General features: G+C 45.5%; 1 protein-coding gene across 1 annotated transcript; it reads right to left on the reverse strand.

Annotated features, from left to right (window-relative positions):
- Positions 1–6154: 6154 nt before the first annotated feature.
- Positions 6155–12742, reverse strand: LOC138777117 (ER membrane protein complex subunit 5-B). The gene is made up of 4 exons (XM_069956228.1): positions 12597–12742; positions 8447–8499; positions 7969–8072; positions 6155–7119 (listed from the first exon to the last, which is right to left on the reverse strand). Exons 1-4 carry the CDS (start codon positions 12673–12675, stop codon positions 6957–6959), a joined length of 399 nt encoding a protein of 132 aa, XP_069812329.1. The 5' UTR covers positions 12676–12742; the 3' UTR covers positions 6155–6956.
- Between the last annotated feature and the right edge of the window lie 6559 nt (positions 12743–19301).

Genomic DNA, 19301 nt, shown 5'->3' on the forward strand with positions numbered 1-19301 from the left:
AGAAGTTTTTGTCTTGTATATAAAATTATATACATAAATATATATAATAAATTTTTTTATTAAATTGTAATTGTGGTTTGATATGACTGTAACCTATGTATAGGATCGGTTCAGGTAATGTGTAAAGGAAGTAAAATTTTATATTTTACACTAGTGAGGCCAGATGTATATGTACAGGCTTGGTGCTGGAAGGCAAACCATCTATGTGAGTCATGCAGGCTGCAACCCAATAGGGCCCTCAGCTGACAGACCGGTATCATTAGTCCTACTGTCCTGTAATGATACAGCCATAGGCTGGAAGCTGTTTTCCTCCCTAGGGCTGCATCCAACTTTTCAGCCAGCGGTATTCAAATGCCAAATGATGGGACTCAAGTTCCTACTGTGGATTTGCTCATTTCTAGACTGAAGCATGCTCCAGTTGCGCTCATTTATAATCAATATACAACCTTAAAGGGGTTGTCCAGCGAAAATATTTTTCTTTCAAATCAACTGGTGCTAGAAAGTTATATAGATTTGTAATTTTCTATAAAAAAAAAAAAAATCTCAAGTCTTCCCATACTACTTAGCTGCTGTATGTCATGTAGGAAATGTTGTTTTATTTTCAGTCTTACACAGTGCTGTCCGCTGCTACCTCTGGCTGAGACAGGAACTGTCCAGATCAGCAGAGGTTTTCTATGGGGATTCATAGAAAACCGAGACACAGTTCCAGAGATGTCAGCAGAGAGCAGTGTCGGACTAAAAATAAAACAACATTTCTTGCAGGACTTACAGCAGCTGATAAGTATGCGAAGACGAGATTTTTTTAATAGAAGTAAATTACAAATCTATATAACTTTCTGGCACCAGTTTATTTGAAAGAAAAATTTCGGTGGGCAACACCTTTAAACAATTTGTCTTCTAATCTAATCACATTTCATTTGGTATACTTCCAGTGGAAAATGAAAATGTTAAGGCCCTATTCCACAGAACGATTATCGTTCGTATTCGGCCGCTATCGGCCGCTAGGGACGATAATCGCCCGGTGGAATAGAGTGCAACGATCAGCCAACATCGTTCATGTCGGCTGATCGTTGCAGTTGCTTGTTTTTCAACATGTTAAAAAACAAGCGACTGATATAGCAGCGATCTGCTGCCGTCGCTCCGTTGAATTGGAGCATCGGCAGCAGACGCTGCTATATCCTATGGGCTGCCCGGACGATCAGCGATCCCCCGGGCAGCCCCCCCCCCCGCAGATCCCCGCCGCCCCCTCCCGCACTCACCCGCTCGCTGCAGCCGCGTTGAATAGCAGCGGCAGCGAGCGGGGAACGAGGAGCAAACGAGCGCTGAGAGCGCTCGTTTGCTCCTCTAAACGACCTGTGGAATAGGGGCATTACAGTGTAGTGCTTTTTGCAAGACCCCCATCTTAATTCTTTGAAAGTTAACATTGCCCGCTCTGTTAAAGAAACAATGGTCCTGCAGTTTGGATACAGTCTCTATTTAAACCAGTCATCTCGCATTACACTTGATACTCCAACATGCAAACCTCCCCCCAGTTTCCTGTAGTACTTTCCTTTATTGTTTCTGAATCAATGCAGATGCTGCTGTAATCACAGGATTTTATCAACTGACACAGGAACATCTTGTAATCTCATGCTCAGAAACATACTTTATAATTGGTTATATTTCAAACTAAAAATCTGCTTATCCCACTATTGTCGATGCGATTCCTTGTAAAGTTGGTGTTTACTTCATATTTATTTACAGAAACAGAATGACATTAACCCTATGACTTCCTAGCCATATAAACACTCCTTACACAGGACATAAATGCCTTTTCCTGTTCACTTGCATTGAGGATTTTCACTGCCATCTGGGGTCTTGGCTTTCCTTGCCTCAGTGCTGTCCTGAGTTATACACTCATACAGGCAGAGACGTACATTCCTCTTGCAAATATATTGAGATTTTTATATCCGCTTTTCCAATTTTTTGTTATGTGGGACTAAACCATTGTTAGCAATGTGGGTGAAAAATAAATTGTAGATTTTTAACTTTAAACAAAGCATATAAGAACTGTGGGCTTTCAGCAAGGCAGACGGCTAGTTTTGTCCTTTCGTTCTCAGCTCCTGGTGCTTGTTGCAGAACATAGGGGAATGTGCTTATCTCTATTTATATAGCAGGTATTATATATTTACTTTGTATAACTTCATAATTTCTGCAGGACAAGATAAACAATCTGATGCCCATCAGGACCTTTGTACCATTGTGTTTGACAGTAGGGACTATAGAAGATATTTTGGCTTGGCTTTGCTAACAGTAATGCTACTCATAAACTGTCTAAATTGCAGTTGGCATGTTTCAGCCCTCAGATCTGGATGGGGCTTAAAGTGTCACTGTTGTATTTATTTTTTTGCAGAAATCAATAGTCCAGGCGATTTTAAGAAGCTTTGTAATTGGGGTTATTAGGCAAATATGTCATGATCTGCATTTAAAAAGACTTTCCCAAGGTCTTCCCCTCCTCTCTCTCATTCACTGCTCATTATCAGGAAATCTCGACTCATTTACATCAGTCAAGCCCTGTCTGTTCTCTGGGGAGGGGAGGGGGGAGATTAGTCGTTAGCAGATAACAAAGGATTACACAGCGGGACCTGTGTGAAAGTGTATTCAGAGAGGTCAGTGGTGACTTTAGAGTGGATAGCCCGTTGATGTAGCTGTAAATTTACTCTGTCCTGTTTTGGTGCCTCATCTCCATCCACCCGTCCCCTCTCCATAAGAGAACCATGAAGACAGGGGGGAGAGCTTCAAACTGCTTTTCATGATAAAAATGCATTTTTTGACATGTCACTTCTTTGAGCGGAGAGCGGCGGCTGCGGAGGAGCATGCGCTCTCCTATAGACTGGCTATGGCACACTGAGACAGGCGGGATTCCGCATTGGAAAACTCCGCTGCAGAGTTCCGCCTGTTAACGGCGTCTGCAGTTTTGTATGTAAATTGCTGCTTACGGATTCCCTTTAAATGGGTACCCCAGAAAAAAAATACTGACAGAGTGCACTGTGTCAGACTAAAAAGAATATACCACTTCCTGTGGTACGTACAGCAGCAGATATATTAAAAGAAAAGTAAATTGTAAATCTCTGGCACTTTCTGACACTAGTTGATTTCAAAGGAAAAAAATAGCTGGAATTTCCCCTTTTAACTTGAAACTTTTACAAAGATGTTGAGTGTCAGTTCTGGCAAAAAACAAGGAAATCTGGGCTGTGTTAAAGCAACTCTGTACCCACAATCTGACCCCCCCCCCCCCAAAACCACTTGTACCTTCGGATAGCTGCATTTAATCCAAGATCTGTCCTGGGGTCCGTTCGGCAGGTGATGCAGTTATTGTCCTAAAAACAACTTTTAAACTTGCAGCCCTGTGCCCAACGGCCAGGGCTTAGATTGTGTATGCATAAGTCTGGCACACCCTCTGTCCCTCCTCCCCACCCTCATCATTAGGAATGCTCCAGGCAGATTGTCTTCTACTCCTCACCTGTGTGAATACTGAACATGGGCTGGATCGTCAGGGCACCTGTGCAATGTTCACACAGGAGAAAATGTTCCAGGGGCATTCCTAATGAAGAGTGTGGGGAGGAGGGACAGAGGTGGGACCTAGCCAAGAAATGGTGGCAAATATTTTGAATTGACATTGTCTCTAGTTTGGGCGAGGTTTTGCTGCTCAGTTCCATTGAAGTGAATGGAGCTTAATTGCAAACCACACCTGACCTGGAGACAAGAGTCTTTGAAAGAAAGTGGCCATGTTTTTGAAGCACTGGATAAGCCCTTTAATTTTAATGCACTTTTGACCACTTAGAGCAGGGGTATAATAGGAGGAAATAATAGCTCCATCAGGAGAATGAGGTCACTGTCACAATGATAGTATTCTTAGATCCAGGCTCAGCAGTAAGATCATGAACAATGAACTCCATCACTAGTAACACACAAGTCTCATGATGGTGAACTGACACGAGATAGAGAGCTCTGATAAAGGTGTCGGTAGCCTCTCTACTGTTCTATAACCCCTTTAAAGTGCTACGCTCCATAACAAATTTAAAGTGAAAGACCTTAGGGGGTTGTCTAACATTGACACTTCATATACTGTATTTTCCTGTGTATAAGACTACTTTTTAACCCAGGAAAATCTTCTCAAAAGTCAGGGGTTGTCTTATACACCAGGTGATGAAAAACGTCAGAACCAGACTGGATCTGTGGTCGCTACATAGGGTAGGCTGAGCTAAAAAAAAATGGGCGCATCCTTGCTGTATACAGTGCCCGTATGAAGGGAACAGCATGCTGCAGGCGCCCAAGCTATGGAAAAAGAGATATGGCAGAGTGGCGCTATGCCCAGAAACACACCTTTTACCCTTTATCCTACCAATATTACTGTAGCTCCTTCTCTTACTCTCAGATTTTTTTTTTATTATTAATTATAGCGCTTGAAAATGCCCTATATTGTAGTCCGTATTCTTCTTCTTCCAGCCATTCTTCTGCGATTAATACAGCCCGAACCACTTTGCACACAAACACTGTTCAAACTGCGTTTCGAAGCCCTTGGCGGTGACAGGTGCGCTATCTACTTTTGGTTCTGAACGGATTTGTCATCTCAGAAATTTACATTTAAATTTCCCATAGAAAATAATGGCCACACTGTAAACTCTGCCAATCACAGAACATATGCAAATAGCTGAAATATAGCAGCCAATAGAAATTCTAAGGTCTCTTCAGTCAATGTATCACAACAGTCACATGTCTTCAGGCGCTGATATCTTCGTCCTGGGACCGGCTCCAGGAACGAGACTTGTCGGAAAGGGTAAGTATCCGGGGGCTGCACCAGGGGGTCGGGCGGTCTCTGCGCTTGCGTCCCCCAGTAACAGGTTCCCTTTAACTATTTTGTCTCACGGACATGAGTAAGATTGTCATGGTAACCGAGCAATGATCTTTCCCCTTATAAGTAGCAGAGTTCACTCAGGAAAGTAGCAAAGCTGAGCCAGCCGTGTAGCAGAGCCGACACACGCACTATGTAGCAGAGCTGAGGCAGCCGTGTAGCAAGTCTCTCAAAGGGACGGTACCCAAGTCGCTTTTAAAGAGAGGGTATCAAGGGTTAAAGTTTAAAAGGGCACTCTTTGTTAAAAGGGCACTCTTTTCAAGCACTATGTATTTCCCTGGAAATGCAAATCTAGTATTTGTTTGGTGTTTGTTGGAAGAGAGGTAATCTTATACAGCGAATATATCCCACACTTTATATTTTATAGTTGCGAGTCGTCTTATACACCGGAAAATACGGTGCTGCTGTTGTATAGTCAACAAAAAAAGAGCTTATGCTTACCTCTCCGCAATCCCTGCCGTGTCCTCCTATGGGTCTCTGGTATCACCCGCTGATCACAGCCACCTCCATTTCCGAGACAGACTCATCTCAGCAGTGACAGCCTGCTCAGCCAATCATTGACTGACACGTAACAGTGCCGCAGCCAGTGATTGGCTGAGCGGGCTGTAACTCTGGAGACAATGGGGGAGTGCAGAGAGGTAAGCACAGGCTCTTTTTTTGTATTCTATAAACAGCAGCAGTATATTAAAACTTGATTAATTTCAGACAACCCCTTTAAATGTGTTCTCTCTCTTTTTAAAGGGAACTCGTCATCATGCTGCCCGAGTTGAGAGTCACTAGAGCAGCTCTGAAGACTTCCAATTATCCTTGACTAATAGATCTTTCAAAAGCCCAGCAACTTGTGTGTTTACACAGATTTATCTGACAGATTTTTGAACCCAAAGCCAGGAATGGATTTGAAAAGAGGAGAAACCTCAGTCTTTCCTTTATGACCTGTTCTCTGTTTATAGTCTGTTTCTAGCTTTGGCTTCAAAAATCTGTCAGATAAATATCTTTAAATGCACCCTAAGCACCGCCTCTTTCAAACAGCAACCACAGCCTCAACACCAAGAGCAATATTACATGGTCTCTTCAATACAGACAACCCCACAACATCAGAGGAGAAACTTAAGTCCAACCTCTCTTTGGTGCCCAAGAATACCTATTGGCATCTCCCCACCACCACATCTCATTCATCTAGTGAGTTACATCGCCACCATACTTTACTTTTTGTGCCCTCTCAGTTTTCCATATACATAAAAAACGCTTTAGACAACAAGATCTGGGTCAGTGACTGTTCCTTTATTTAGATCCGTCTGGTTCAGAGTTCATGTTTTAAGGAAAAGCACAAATAACGCCGGCATACTGGAGTATATCCAGGCGTAATGCAATAATGTAATCACAAATCATTAGAAGGAAAACCATTAAACAACTTAACCGGAAAGATCTCATTCCGCGCAATGATATGAGGAAAAATCCTAAATAAACCTAAGTCACCTACAACTATGGATCTCCGGCTAGTGTGAAACTATAACTCCCAGTATGCCCTGACATCCACATGCTGAGAGTTGTAGTTCCACAGCCTGCAGGCCTCTGCTGTTGGCGTCAGTGAATGACCCCCCCCCCGCTCGCTGACGGGAGCAGGCGGTTAATGATTACATGCGGGTGAATGACTATCACACAGCAGAAGCAACAAGTACTGAGGCTCTCTGGATGCAGGGACATTTGCACTACAGCTTCCTAGATAAACCATGTACATATTCTGAACACAACTCACAGTTTTCCTCTTATTCAAGCCAATTTAATTGAGCTGCAGCGTTGGGTATTGTTTCTGAGATAAGACAATTTTACAGTATAATTGCAGCAATAAGTTACAGTGCATTGCTCGTCCACCACACAGTCCTCCTTTAGAAGTGTACAAAGTCCTTTATTTCCCATGTTATAAAGTCTGGAAGATCAATATAAATACTGCTCCAGAAAAAGAAAAAAAAAAGCGAACAAAAAAGTTTCCACCCCCCCCCCCCGGATTCTGATGTTACCACAATGTTCTGTTCTATAGTCATCTGTAAAAATCTGTTTGTTTTCAGCGTTGCATTGCTTCTAGTTTTCGTAACTTCAGTGATGCGTTGGATATGAAGCCTGGTTGATTTTGATGGGATTCTTCTGTTTCTGGGGATTGGAACATTACTCGTCCCCGGTGATTGAAAATATAGAATGACGGGTGGTTCCTTAAAGTATCAAATGTCCTTAGCGAAGGGGGAAAAAAATTATTAAAAAAATAAATAACTTCTATACAGCACTACCCCAGCATATATACTGCCATCAAAGGCCGCAACCTATTCTAATAGCAACCAAGCACATTCCTAGTAACCCCATGTTAGTATTGTTACTACAGCAAAAGATGGCAGATAGCACTCTTAGGGCCCGTTCACACTGAAGAAACTGGGCGCAATCCCCGCTGCAGACATGTCATTTCTTTGAGCGGAGACGCCTTATACATAACATTGAGACAGTGTGGCAGGCAGAATTCCAAGTGGAGTCCACGGCGGGGATTCTGCTTGGAATTTCTGCCTGTTTTCTGCAGTGTAAACAGGCCCTTAGTTCTAATCACTCTATTGAAACCTACTGGTAAACATAAGCACAGGTGGCAAACCCTTAAAGGAAACTAGAAGAGCTTTATTATTCCCTGTGAAGATACAAAGGCATCTCTCTACTTGCTAAAACCAAGGGAGATTATAGGGATTAGTTACTTATATGACATTTTTATAAAATAGAGAATCTCCACCCCCTCGATCCCCCTCTCCTGATTTGGCTAGAGGAAGGTCCTATCATGGCGGCCTATGGAGTAGCATGTTACTGTGCAATGTCACTCAGCCTCCTCCAAGTGTCCTCCAAGAAAAATAATGTAGAACGGAATAGTGATGGATAATGGCAGTCTTAGAGGAGACACTCTTATGCTACCTAACACATCAGGGTAGACCCCAACTTCTTCCCCCGCCAGCATTGATAGATCTTTCCCTATTCCCGATCAGGCCCAACATGGACCCCTTAGAGCTTCTGTTCCACCCAAACCTGACTGAAGTAAACGTGCATACTTATTCCTCAGTTCTGAAGTGGCATCCATGTCTTTAAATTCTCCAGCAATATGTACTATGCCGTAGCACGCGACTACAAACGCCAGTAAAGTCTGTAGGACTATCTGCAAAGGAATAAAATTACACATTATTAGGACTACATCAGCTTCATGGCGGGATGAATGAACAGGAATTATTCTGTGGAGACAACCACACCATTTATCCATGACACCATAACCAGACCAAGCACCTCTTCCTCTTGGTGCCCGGGGCAGAGTCAAAGGCTATCCTGCACACACAATGACCCAGTCTAAAGACCTGTCCAGAGAGATGGCAGGTCACAGCACCACAATGGGGACTCTAATCAAGTAGTGTACTGATAGGAGGGTAAAAATTCTGTGTATATAGTGTGCAGTCAGGAAGAGAGTGGTCTTTTTCCAGATACAGTAAGTGGCCTAAGACATGGCAACTGGACCTGGGTGCTTGTGGTGCTACTTACATCTATTGGTAACGTTTCATCTTCTTTTTCAGTTAATCTCATGTAGGAACGATCTGAAAATAGAAACATAAAATATTAAACTGTCATGTTCTCAATTGTATATAATTAGCACGCGGTTGACATGTTTCGGGAGAGATGCACATCTGTTCTGAGGAAGGGAGAGTTTCCCCAACCTTGTGCTAATTATATGCTTTGTAATAAAGTATTAATCCTTTTTTCCCACAATATCGGAGTCCTTGGATGATATTCAGTGGCAGCGCTGGAACACTTTGTACCATAATTTCTTTTTTGTGCAATGTACCCACCCAAGAACATTACAGGTGTATGAAGAGCAGTCTGTGATCTGCCCACTGGTGACCACTGAAAGAGAACTGCACACATGCATCACAGATACCTACACATAAGCTACACCGAAAACCTGGAGTTTAGCAAATCTGCAAAAACACTGGCTAAATGAATCAGATACTCATTCATTTATTCCTGCAAATGTTGTTCTGCTTTCAATGTGTTCGGAGTTTCACCCCTGACTTCTCTGGGAAACTGAAACACTTGGGAGGAGGAAAAACATGTGCACTACTGCTCTATTCAATTCTATGGGCTGCACAAAGATGATAATATTTATTTGTATACCGCCAACAGATTCCACAGCACATACAGTGCTAGGCTAGCTCCATTGGCCCCATAGACCATGTGAGAATGGATTGCATAGGACAAGGTGCAGCTTGTGGGGATCCAACCTTTAGGACCACTTTATATAACATTGGGGGTCCTCTGCCCTCTCCCCTTGAATAGAGCTAAAGTCGAGTATATGCATCGCTGCTGCAGTAAAACTCTATACACTGGTTGCAGAAGTTATTTTATTTATTTTTGGATAATTTGCATATATTTGAGAAGACGCCAGGTTGTGTTTAGTTACACCTGCGCATAATGACACCGAGGGGTCATGTGCACTAGGGCCACTTACAGTACATGTGTCATCTCTAGCACTAGCTGTGTATACAATGAGTCCGCAGTTGTACCGGCATGGATTCTTTTCAACGTGGTTAACGGGTAAGTGTCTGGCTGTATAATACACCCATGTAACACTTACATTAGATATAGGTTTGCACTAGTATAATATGAATGTGATATAACTTTATGCAATGTTACTTTGTATCCCATAACCAGAAGGTAACAAGATTTGTAGAATGAATTGAAGACGCCAAGTTCCTGGAAAACCTCCACCACTTCCAGATAGTACCGCAAATAGCCGGCAGCTGTTATCAGTGATATCACACTGCTGAGATGGCGTACAGCGACGTCTGACACACTGCTGGCTTACCACTAACATGCAGGTGGCATATTGTGGCTGGCAGGTTCTTTATCCGACTACTGGTTGGGAGGAAAGGAATTTTATTGAGTGACATGTGTCGGGATTACGTATAGAGGAATGTCTATCATTCCCAAAGAGCTCAAAATAAATGAGCACAACTCTGTCTAGGATTAGACAACATAGCACACTGCAAACAGCGCCACACTTGTCCACAGCTTGTGGCTGGCATTACAGCTCCTCTCCACCCACTTCAATGAAGCTGAGCTGCATCAATCTAAAAGCCACAACCTATGGACGGGATTAATTCAGTTTGGGGTAGAGAGCAGCCATGTTTTTCTAATTCTCTACAAGTCTTTTAAAGTTGTTTTTTTTTATTACTTTAAACTAGCTCTTCCCAATCTTTAGTTTTGTCCCAGCTGGAAAGCCACAACTCCCATCATGTCAGCCCTGCCATCCACGCAGGCAAACATATCCTCTGTGGTATACATAACTATACACCTGCATGGTTACATGAAACCATACCTATTCTTCACCAATAGCCGAAACTGGGATTATCTAAGAAACATCCCAAATAGGGCCAGAAATGTTGCTGTGACTGATGGGTGAATACACTATGACCCGATTATTTTCTGCATACTAAGGAGAGCTGCGTCTTTACATTGGGGATGATTCAGTGCTGTGTGCATTCTGCCTATTGACGTCTCACAAGTGCAATGCCCCGTTTCTATTGTTACATGCATAGTATTTCACAACCTCGTATGGGACCCATGCATAAGCTGTTCCAGTGCAAATTTGGGGACCCCATTACACAGGTCGATTATGAAACGTATAGGCCCAGTGATCAGCTGACACTAGTCCTATCTATATACATCCATTATGCAGATCCTTACTGGCGTATTCCATCTACAGACACATAAGTAGCACATTCTGAATTTTTAAAATAAGCTGAGTATTGTATATGCCTACGGGATTAGCCCTAGAGATTACAGTAGCTCCCCGTTACACGTGTGAACAGGGCACAGGGTGAATCTTAGGACATTTCTCCAATTCTCTATGGAAGTATGGATTAGGCTGGCATCACACATGCAGTTTTTGGGCCAACACTAACAGTGGAATCAAAAGGAATAGGAAACTATTTATTGCTCCAGATACTTGGACGCTGCACAGTACTGGAGCTTTTTGCCCATACGAATGAGAACAGGCTATTAATGTGCGGAAATCTCCTTTAAGCAAGATAAAAAATATGCAATGCAACGTACACTACAGTGCTGTGCATTGTGTGATTCAAGTCACGTGACCTGCGACTGACGCCCAACCCACGCCCAAAGTCCAGATGAGACGGCTCCTCCTATAGCGAGGCACCTCTGTGGCAGTCTGCAATAGGTAAGAGGGCCGCCCTGATGCCACATAACCACTGCTCCCAATTATAGGGTTATCTATTCACTCAAGTGGATCACTGCTTGATGTCAGTGAATGGAAACATCCAGTGTTTACACCCCTGTCCTGATTATAGTGAACTGACACGGGAGCCCAGCTGGTTATATGGGTGTATGAGTGCAGACTACCCTGAGAATGGAGGCCATGTGTCTCCCCCAATGAATGGAGCAGTAATGCACGTGTTGGGTCCATTGCTTTGCTATGGGGCTTCCGTACAACACCCAGCACTGGTGACATGGTCATACTGCATTCATTTAGGACACATCTGACCTCTATTCTGGGGGTCCCTGTGGTCATAACCCTTCACCCAGCTCTGCACTTACATCAGCAAGGTTCCCATTCACTGACAGCAAGCAGATGTCTTTAGAAGAGTGATATTAGAAATCGGCACAAGCTTTATCTACAGTTCTGCACGAACACCCCATGATGTCACACACAGGGCAGGGGGGAACGCATCCCATGATGTCACACACAGGGCAGGGGGGGGGACGCATCCCATGATGTCACACACAGGGCAGGGGGGGGGGGGGGGACGCATCCCATGATGTCACACACAGGGCAGGGGGGGGGGGGGGGACGCATCCCATGATGTCACACACAGGGCAGGGGGGGGACGCATCCCATGATGTCACACACAGGGCAGGGGGGGGACGCATCCCATGATGTCACACACAGGGCAGGGGGGGGACGCATCCCATGATGTCACACACAGGGCAGGGGGGGGACGCATCCCATGATGTCACACACAGGGCAGGGGGGGGGACGCATCCCATGATGTCACACACAGGGCAGGGGGGGGACGCATCCCATGATGTCACACACAGGGCAGGGGGGGACACATCCCATGATGTCACACACAGGGCAGGGGGGGCACATCCCATGATGTCACACACAGGGCAGGGGGGGCACATCCCATAATATCACACACAGGGCAGGGGGGGACACATCCCATGATGTCACACACAGGGCGGGGGACGCATCCCATGATGTCACACACAGGGCAGGGGGGGGACGCATCCCATGATGTCACACACAGGGCAGGGGGGGGACGCATCCCATGATGTCACACACAGGGCAGGGGGGGGGGGGGACACATCCCATAATATCACACACAGGGCAGGGGGGGGGGACACATCCCATACCATCACACACAGGGCAGGGGGTGGCAGCCATGACCTGACGCCCAGAGGTCACCTGACACTCTGTATCCTATATAGCAGGTGACCAGCTGCCCCTCCATAGAACACAATCCTCCTCCTCCCGTCTATTCTCCGTGCACTTCCCCCATTGACTCCAGCTGGCCTCTCCCCTCCCCCCGGCCTCCTGGGCCTGTCCTACCGCAGCTGCTTATCCCCTCCGCCCCACCCGTGACAACCCTCATCCTCCGGGCCCACGACTTACGCTGAGCCGCTGAAAAAGCCGCATGTGCCAGCGCAAAGAGCCCGACCCCGACCAGCCCTTTCCAGATTGAAGACGCCATGTTCCCGGAGCGCCTCCACTTCCAGATACTACCGCAAATAGCCGGCGGTCGCTGTCAGTGACGTCACACTGCTGAGACGGCGTACTGTGACGTGTGTGACGCTCTGCCGGCCAACCACCTACGTGCGGGCGCCATGTTGTGGCTGGCAGATTCTTCACCTGACTGATAATTGGGGGGAAAATGACTCGCCTATGTCAGGGTTACTTATAATCCCCAAAGAGCAGATAAATAACCGAGCACAGGAAAAAATGGCTGCCTTCCCCCTAAAACAGCGCCACAATTGTCCACAGGCTGTGGCTGGCATTGCAGCTCATCTCCACTCACTTCAATGGAACCACCTATGGATGAGATTGATGTAGTTATGGGTAGAGAGAGCAGCATGTTTTTCTGATCCTCTACAAGCTCTTTAAAGTTTTTTTTTTAATACTTTAAACCAGCTTTCCCCAACTTGTGGCTCTCCAGCCCTGACAAACAACAACTCCCATCATGTCTTTCCCATCCAACCCACACATGCTAGCATCCATGTGTTCTCATGGGGAATAGGCTGCTGCCAGAAAATCTGAAATAAAGACAGGAAATAGGACACCCCCATACAAATTTGAGGGTTTGAATTAAAAGTATAGATACCTTCAGACAAGGTGGTTGCCTATACAGTGGTTCCTCAACTTAGGCCTCAGGATACAATATTTTCAACATGCAATGGTCCTATTTGGACCATCGTAACTTGAGACCAGACTCAACATACAACATACAATGCTACAGTCAGGTTCTGCAGGACATGTGAAGTAATTTACAGCTTCCAGTAGACCTTTCTGACTGTTGTATGTAAGGACTTGCTTTATCTGTCTATTGGGGTGATATTTTGTGGCTTCAAAACCAATTACCAGTTTTCCATAGGGTTATGGACTAGAGATGGGCGAACTGAGTTCGGGTTCAAGTCGATCCGAATCCAAACGTTCGGTATTTGATTAGCTGGGGCTGCTGAACTTGGATAAAGCTCTAAGGTTGTCTGGAAAACGTGGATACAGCCAATGACTATATCCATGATTTCCTCATAGCCTTAGGGCTTTATCCAACTTCAGCAGCCACCGCTAATCAAATGCCGAAAGTTCGGGCTCGGATCGACTCGAGCATGCTCCAGGTTCGCTCATCTCTATTATGGACTCAACATGGTTTTAACATACAATGGTCGTCCGGGAACCAAATAATATTGTATGTTGAGGGACCACTGTACATATGTAATAGATCTCCTGATCGTCATGTATCCTAAATATACCTAGAGATAGTAGGTTACCCCTTACCGCAGCTGCCAGACTCCCTTGGTGGGGTGGGGTATTCCCATTGCCTAAACTTTTGGAAAGTGATAGAACAGGGGTGTCAAACTTAAATACACAGTGGGCCAAAATTAAAAAATGGGACAAAGTCGTGGGCCAACCAAGATAATTATTGAAGCGTGAATGCAGCGGTCCTGGCACTGTCAGAGCAGGATGCGGTGTTCCTGGCACTGCTAGTGATGTGCATCTCCCAGCACTGTGCACTATGATAAATTACATGATAAATTGCTATGATATGATTAAACCCCAACCCATGTAATAGCCAACTCCCTGAATATTGCCCCATGTAGCCAACCCAACCAAAATTTTCCCACATATTAGCCAGCCCTCCCAGTAGTGCCCAAATAATAGCCAGCCCCCCAAGTGTCCTATATAGTAGCCAGCCCTGCCCCATAGTCTCATATAGTAGCCAGTCCTCCCCATAGTGTCTTATATAGTAGTCAGCCCTCCCCTATAGTCTCTTATATAGTAGCCAGCCCTCCCCTATCTCTTATATAGTATCCAGCCCTCTCCCATAGTCTCTTATATAGTAGCCAGTCCTCCCCAGTAGTCCCATATAGTAGCCAGCCCTCTCCCATAGTCTCTTATATAGTAGCCAGCCCTCTCCAATAGTCTCTTATATAGTAGCCAGGCCTCCCCCATAGTCTCTTACATAGTAGCCAGGCCTCCCCAAGTGTCCCATATAGTAGCCAGGCCTCCCCATAGTCTCTTATATAGTAGCCAGTCCTCCCCTGTAGTCTCTTATATAGTAGCCAGCCCTCCCCATTAGTCTCATGTAGTAGCCAGCCCTCCCCTATAGTCTGTTATATAGTAGCCAGGCCTCCCCATAGTCTCTTATATTAGCCAGTCTTCCCCTGTAGTCTCTTATATAGTAGCCAGCCCTCCCCAATAGTCTCATATATATCAACCATGGTGGGCCAGATGTAATTCAAAGTCTGAATTGCCTGGCGGGCCAAAAATAATGGCACCACGGGCCAGAGTTTGACATGACTGTGATAGAGAATGGAAAAGAAAGCAATGTTGCACATTCTTTTAAACTTTGGCCCCTTTCTCTCCCTGTAGTGTTGTCAGCTTGTTGGCTAGGTTCCTGATCACTACTCTCTGCTCTGAGATCAGTGGCCGAGCTGTGATGCACTCAGGTGGCCAGGATCCTTAGTTGCAGTAAGTATAGTTTCACTCCCTTCCACTGTCTCCCACTAAACTTACACACATTGCAAGAACTTGGCTCAGTGGGAGACAAAGCAATGCTGAGCTGATTCAGCACAGCACCGCTGCCTCCCATCCTTGCTCCCCCTCCGCCGAACCAGGAAGTGAGTGGTGCCGAGTTGAATTCCCTGAATTTAACCTGCTGACAGCTTCCTAGTGGACGCAGGGCTGAGGAGGAAGGCATGTGTTGTACCTTGATCCTCTGCGCTGTTAGCTGTGAAATCCTCTGGCTGATAAGCCCTTAGGAGCACTGGGGGTGGGGCTACCACCCTGAGCACGGATTCGGCCCCGCCTCCCAAGTGGTGATCTGCCCCCTCTCTCATTGATGATCATTAGAAGGGGTAGGCCGGCGGGGGCGGAATGCTGGCCTGCCCCTTCTAATGATCATCAATAGAGGGTGTCGGCCAGGGGTGGGCAGGATCGGTGCTCGGGGGCAGTAGCCCCGCCCCCAGTCCATTAAGGTTGGATCCCGACATACCGACAGGAGACGCTGGCATCTACAATATCACACGAGGTAATGTCCTGTATTTTTGACTCTTTTTATCCTACATCATCTGGGCATATTGGACTGATGGAGATAGTCACATATAACCTCTATATAAAATCAGCAGCACATGGAGGCAAGGTACAGTACTGCACCCATCCCCACCCAGCCATGCATGTGGTGATGCATACAGTATATGCAGTGCTGCTTATCAGGGCCGCACTAAGGACTTTCTCAAGGATTTAAAAAAGTAGGTGCTCAGGAAGTCCCCAGCTGGTAGCAAATTCTCACCTATATTAGGTAGAAGACCACAGGTATTAAATAACCCTCAGCCCCTCCCCCCTTTTCTGCCTTCTCTGGATCAGTGCCCACCCCAGTCGTCAAATTTGCCGCAGATCCTGTAAGGGTCCTTTTACACGGAGCGATTGTTAATGACTAATGCTGCGTTTACACGTAACGATTATCGTGCGAATTTGCGTGATAACGGTCGAATTGGAACGATAATCGTACGTGTAAACGCAGCGAACGATCGAACGACGCACGATAAATCGTACATCGTGATCTTTCATCAGGTCAGCAAATCGTCGTTCATCGTACGCAAAAAATTCGCAAATCGTTCCGTGTGAACAGTCGTTCGCCGATTTAACTAATGTGTGAGATAGGCTTAAACGTTCGCAAAACGATCGCAGTGCGAATTTTCGTACGATATATCGTACCGTCTAAACGCTGATCGTTATAAAAAAAAAAATCGTAAATCCGACATCGCTACTCGTACGATCGGGCCAATAATCGTTACGTGTAAACGCAGCATAACAATAAACCATCACAAATGAGATTGTTTATCGTTAACCTGAAATCGTTCACCATATCAGGGTCCATTTACACAGAAAGATTATCTGATAGATTATCTGCCAAAGATTTGAAGCCAGAACCAGGAATGGATTTGAAAAGAGACATGATCTATGTTTATAGTCTGTTCCTGGCTTTGGCTTCAAATCTTTGGCAGATAAATTATCAGATAATATTTGTGTAAATGGACCCTAATGGTGTGTTTACACAGAGAGATTTATCTCACAGATCTTTGAAGCCAAAGCCAGGAACAGACTATAATCAGGGAACGGGTAATAAAGGAAAGACTGGAATCTCTTCTCTTTTCAAATCTATTTCTGGCTTTGGCTTAAAAAAATCTGTCAGATAAATCTGTCTGTGTAAACGCACCATTACACTAAACGATTAGTGAACAAATGCGGAACTTATGGTGCGTTTACACAGAAAGATTATCTGACAGATTATCTGACAAAGATTTGAAGCCAAAACTAGGAACAGACTATAAACAGAGATCAGGTCATGAAGGAAAGCCTGAGATTTCTCCTCTTTTCAAATCCACTCCTGGCTTTGGCTTCAAATCTTTGTCAGATAATCTGTCAGATAATCTTTCTGTGTAAACACACCATTAGGCGAATGAATGTGGAATTACAGCGAACGATTAAAGATAATTTTAGGTTCAGATCTAAATTAACGTGCAACGACATCCGAACGATTTTTCGATCGTTGCCTGCAATTACACAGAACGATTATCCTTTAAATTCGAAAGATATAACGATTTTCCGCACGATAATCGTCCAGTGTAATAGGACCCTAAAAGCCCTATTCCAGGGAACGTTTATCATTCATAGACTTGCTGGGGTGGTCATGACCATATGACACACCTACTTTTTTTAAACCTTTTTACAAACAACTGAAAGATTTTTAATTTTACAAACCGATTATTGAAGACCAACGATTTTTCGACATTTTGAACGACAATATAACGATTTCGCCTTTGTCATTTACACCAATTCCACGAAGCAATTATCGGTAACGTGTGGTTGTTGGAGCGAGTTTATGAACTATAGTCGTTCCGTGGAAAAGGGCCCTAATGGTGCGTTTACACAGGCAGATTTATCTGACAGATCTTTGAAGGCAAAACCAGGAACAGACTTTAAAGAGTCACTGTCGTATTTTTTTTTTTTGCAGAAATCAATAGTCCAGGCGATTTTAAGAAACTTTGTAATTGGGTTTATTAGCCAAATCTGCCATTATCTGCATGTAAAAAGCCTTTTCCCAGGTCCCCCCCTCCTTCCTCTTTTTCATCCACTCCGAAAAATCAGAAAATTGTGACTTGTTGCAGGAGTCGTACCCAGTCTGCTCTAGGGAGAGGGGAGGGGGGAGGAGGAAGGAGGGAGTTAGCCGGCAGCAGAAAGCAGATAACAGAGGATTACAGGCACAGAGTTGGGTGACAGCTGTAATCCGAGCTCAGACAGGTCACTGGTGACTGTCCAAGAAGATAAAGGGTGAGATATTTGTAGATTAACTCTTTGTTGTCCTGTTTTGGTCTTTTGTTTAGCTCTCTCCATAGGAGAACAATGAAGACAGGGGGGAGAGCTTCAAACTGCTTTTTCATGATAAAAATGCATTTTTCTGATAATAAACCCAATTACAAAGTTTCTTAAAATCGCCTGGACTATTGATTTCTGCAAAAAAAAAATTCACGACAGTGACACTTTAAACAGGGATCAGGTCATAAAGGAAAGACTGAGATTTCTCCTCTTTTCAAATCCATTCCTGGCTTTGGCTTCCAAAATCTGTCAGATAAATCTGCCTCAGATTGGAGACAGTGGCGGATTATAATGTGGGCGGTTTGGGCGGCCGCCCAGGGCTCCGGGGGGGCCCATGCCGCGCCGCCCACATTATAATTTGCCCACGCTGCTGCGGCCCGGCCCCCCACTGCACTCTTGTGACCGCAAGCATTATTTCGCTTGCGGTCACAAGAGTCCCCGGCTGATGTGCGGCTGCCGGGGGTGTCTCCTCCTCTCCCCGGCAGCGCGCACATCACACAGCTCCTAGTGCCGCCTGGGCCCTGACTTCCGGTACTGAGCGTCTCTAACGTGCGCTCCCAATACCGGAAGTCAGGGCCCAGGCGGCACTAGGAGCTGTGTGATGTGCGCGCTGCCGGGGAGAGGACGAGACATCCCCGGCAGCCGCGCATCAGCCGGAGGCAGCCGGGGACAGACCAGGAGCCGAGAGGATCGACAGGGGAACGGATGGCAGGTGAGTTGTGTTTTTTTATTATTTACTGACTGCTGTGCAAGGGGGGGGGCATCTATAAAGAGGGGGACCATCTATAGAGGGGGAAAGAGGGGGACCATCTATAGAGGGGGAAAGAGGGGGACCATCTATAGAGGGGAAAAGAGGGGGACCATCTATAAGAGGGGAAAAGAGGGGGACCATCTATAAGGGGGGAAAAGAGGGGGACCATCTATAAGGGGGGAAAAGAGGGGGACCATCTATAGAGGGGGAAAGAAGGGGACCATCTATAGAGGGGGACCATCTATAAGTGGGGAAAAGAGGGGGACCATCTATAAGGGGGGAAAAGAGGGGGACCATCTATAGAGGGGGAAAGGGGGACCATCTATAGAGGGGGAAAGAGGGGGACCATCTATAAGGGGGGAAAAGAGGGGGACCATCTATAAGGGGGGAAGAGGGGGACCATCTATAGAGGGGGAAAGAGGGACCATCTATAGAGGGGGAAAGAGGGGGACCATCTATAAGGGGGGAAAAGA

Source organism: Dendropsophus ebraccatus, unplaced genomic scaffold (genome assembly GCF_027789765.1).
Source record: "Dendropsophus ebraccatus isolate aDenEbr1 unplaced genomic scaffold, aDenEbr1.pat pat_scaffold_500_ctg1, whole genome shotgun sequence".
Taxonomy (NCBI): Eukaryota; Metazoa; Chordata; class Amphibia; order Anura; family Hylidae; genus Dendropsophus; species Dendropsophus ebraccatus.

Bases quoted from the DNA above. Each gene is read 5' to 3' on its own strand.
- LOC138777117 (XM_069956228.1), bottom strand. From the start codon at position 12,675: ATGGCGTCTTCAATCTGGAAAGGGCTGGTCGGGGTCGGGCTCTTTGCG. The intron at 8,073-8,446 runs GTAAGTAGCACC...ATTCCTTTGCAG, and splicing joins ATGAAACGTTACCAATAGAT to ATAGTCCTACAGACTTTACT. The intron at 7,120-7,968 runs GTATGCACGTTT...CCCTTCGCTAAG, and splicing joins ACTTCAGAACTGAGGAATAA to GACATTTGATACTTTAAGGA.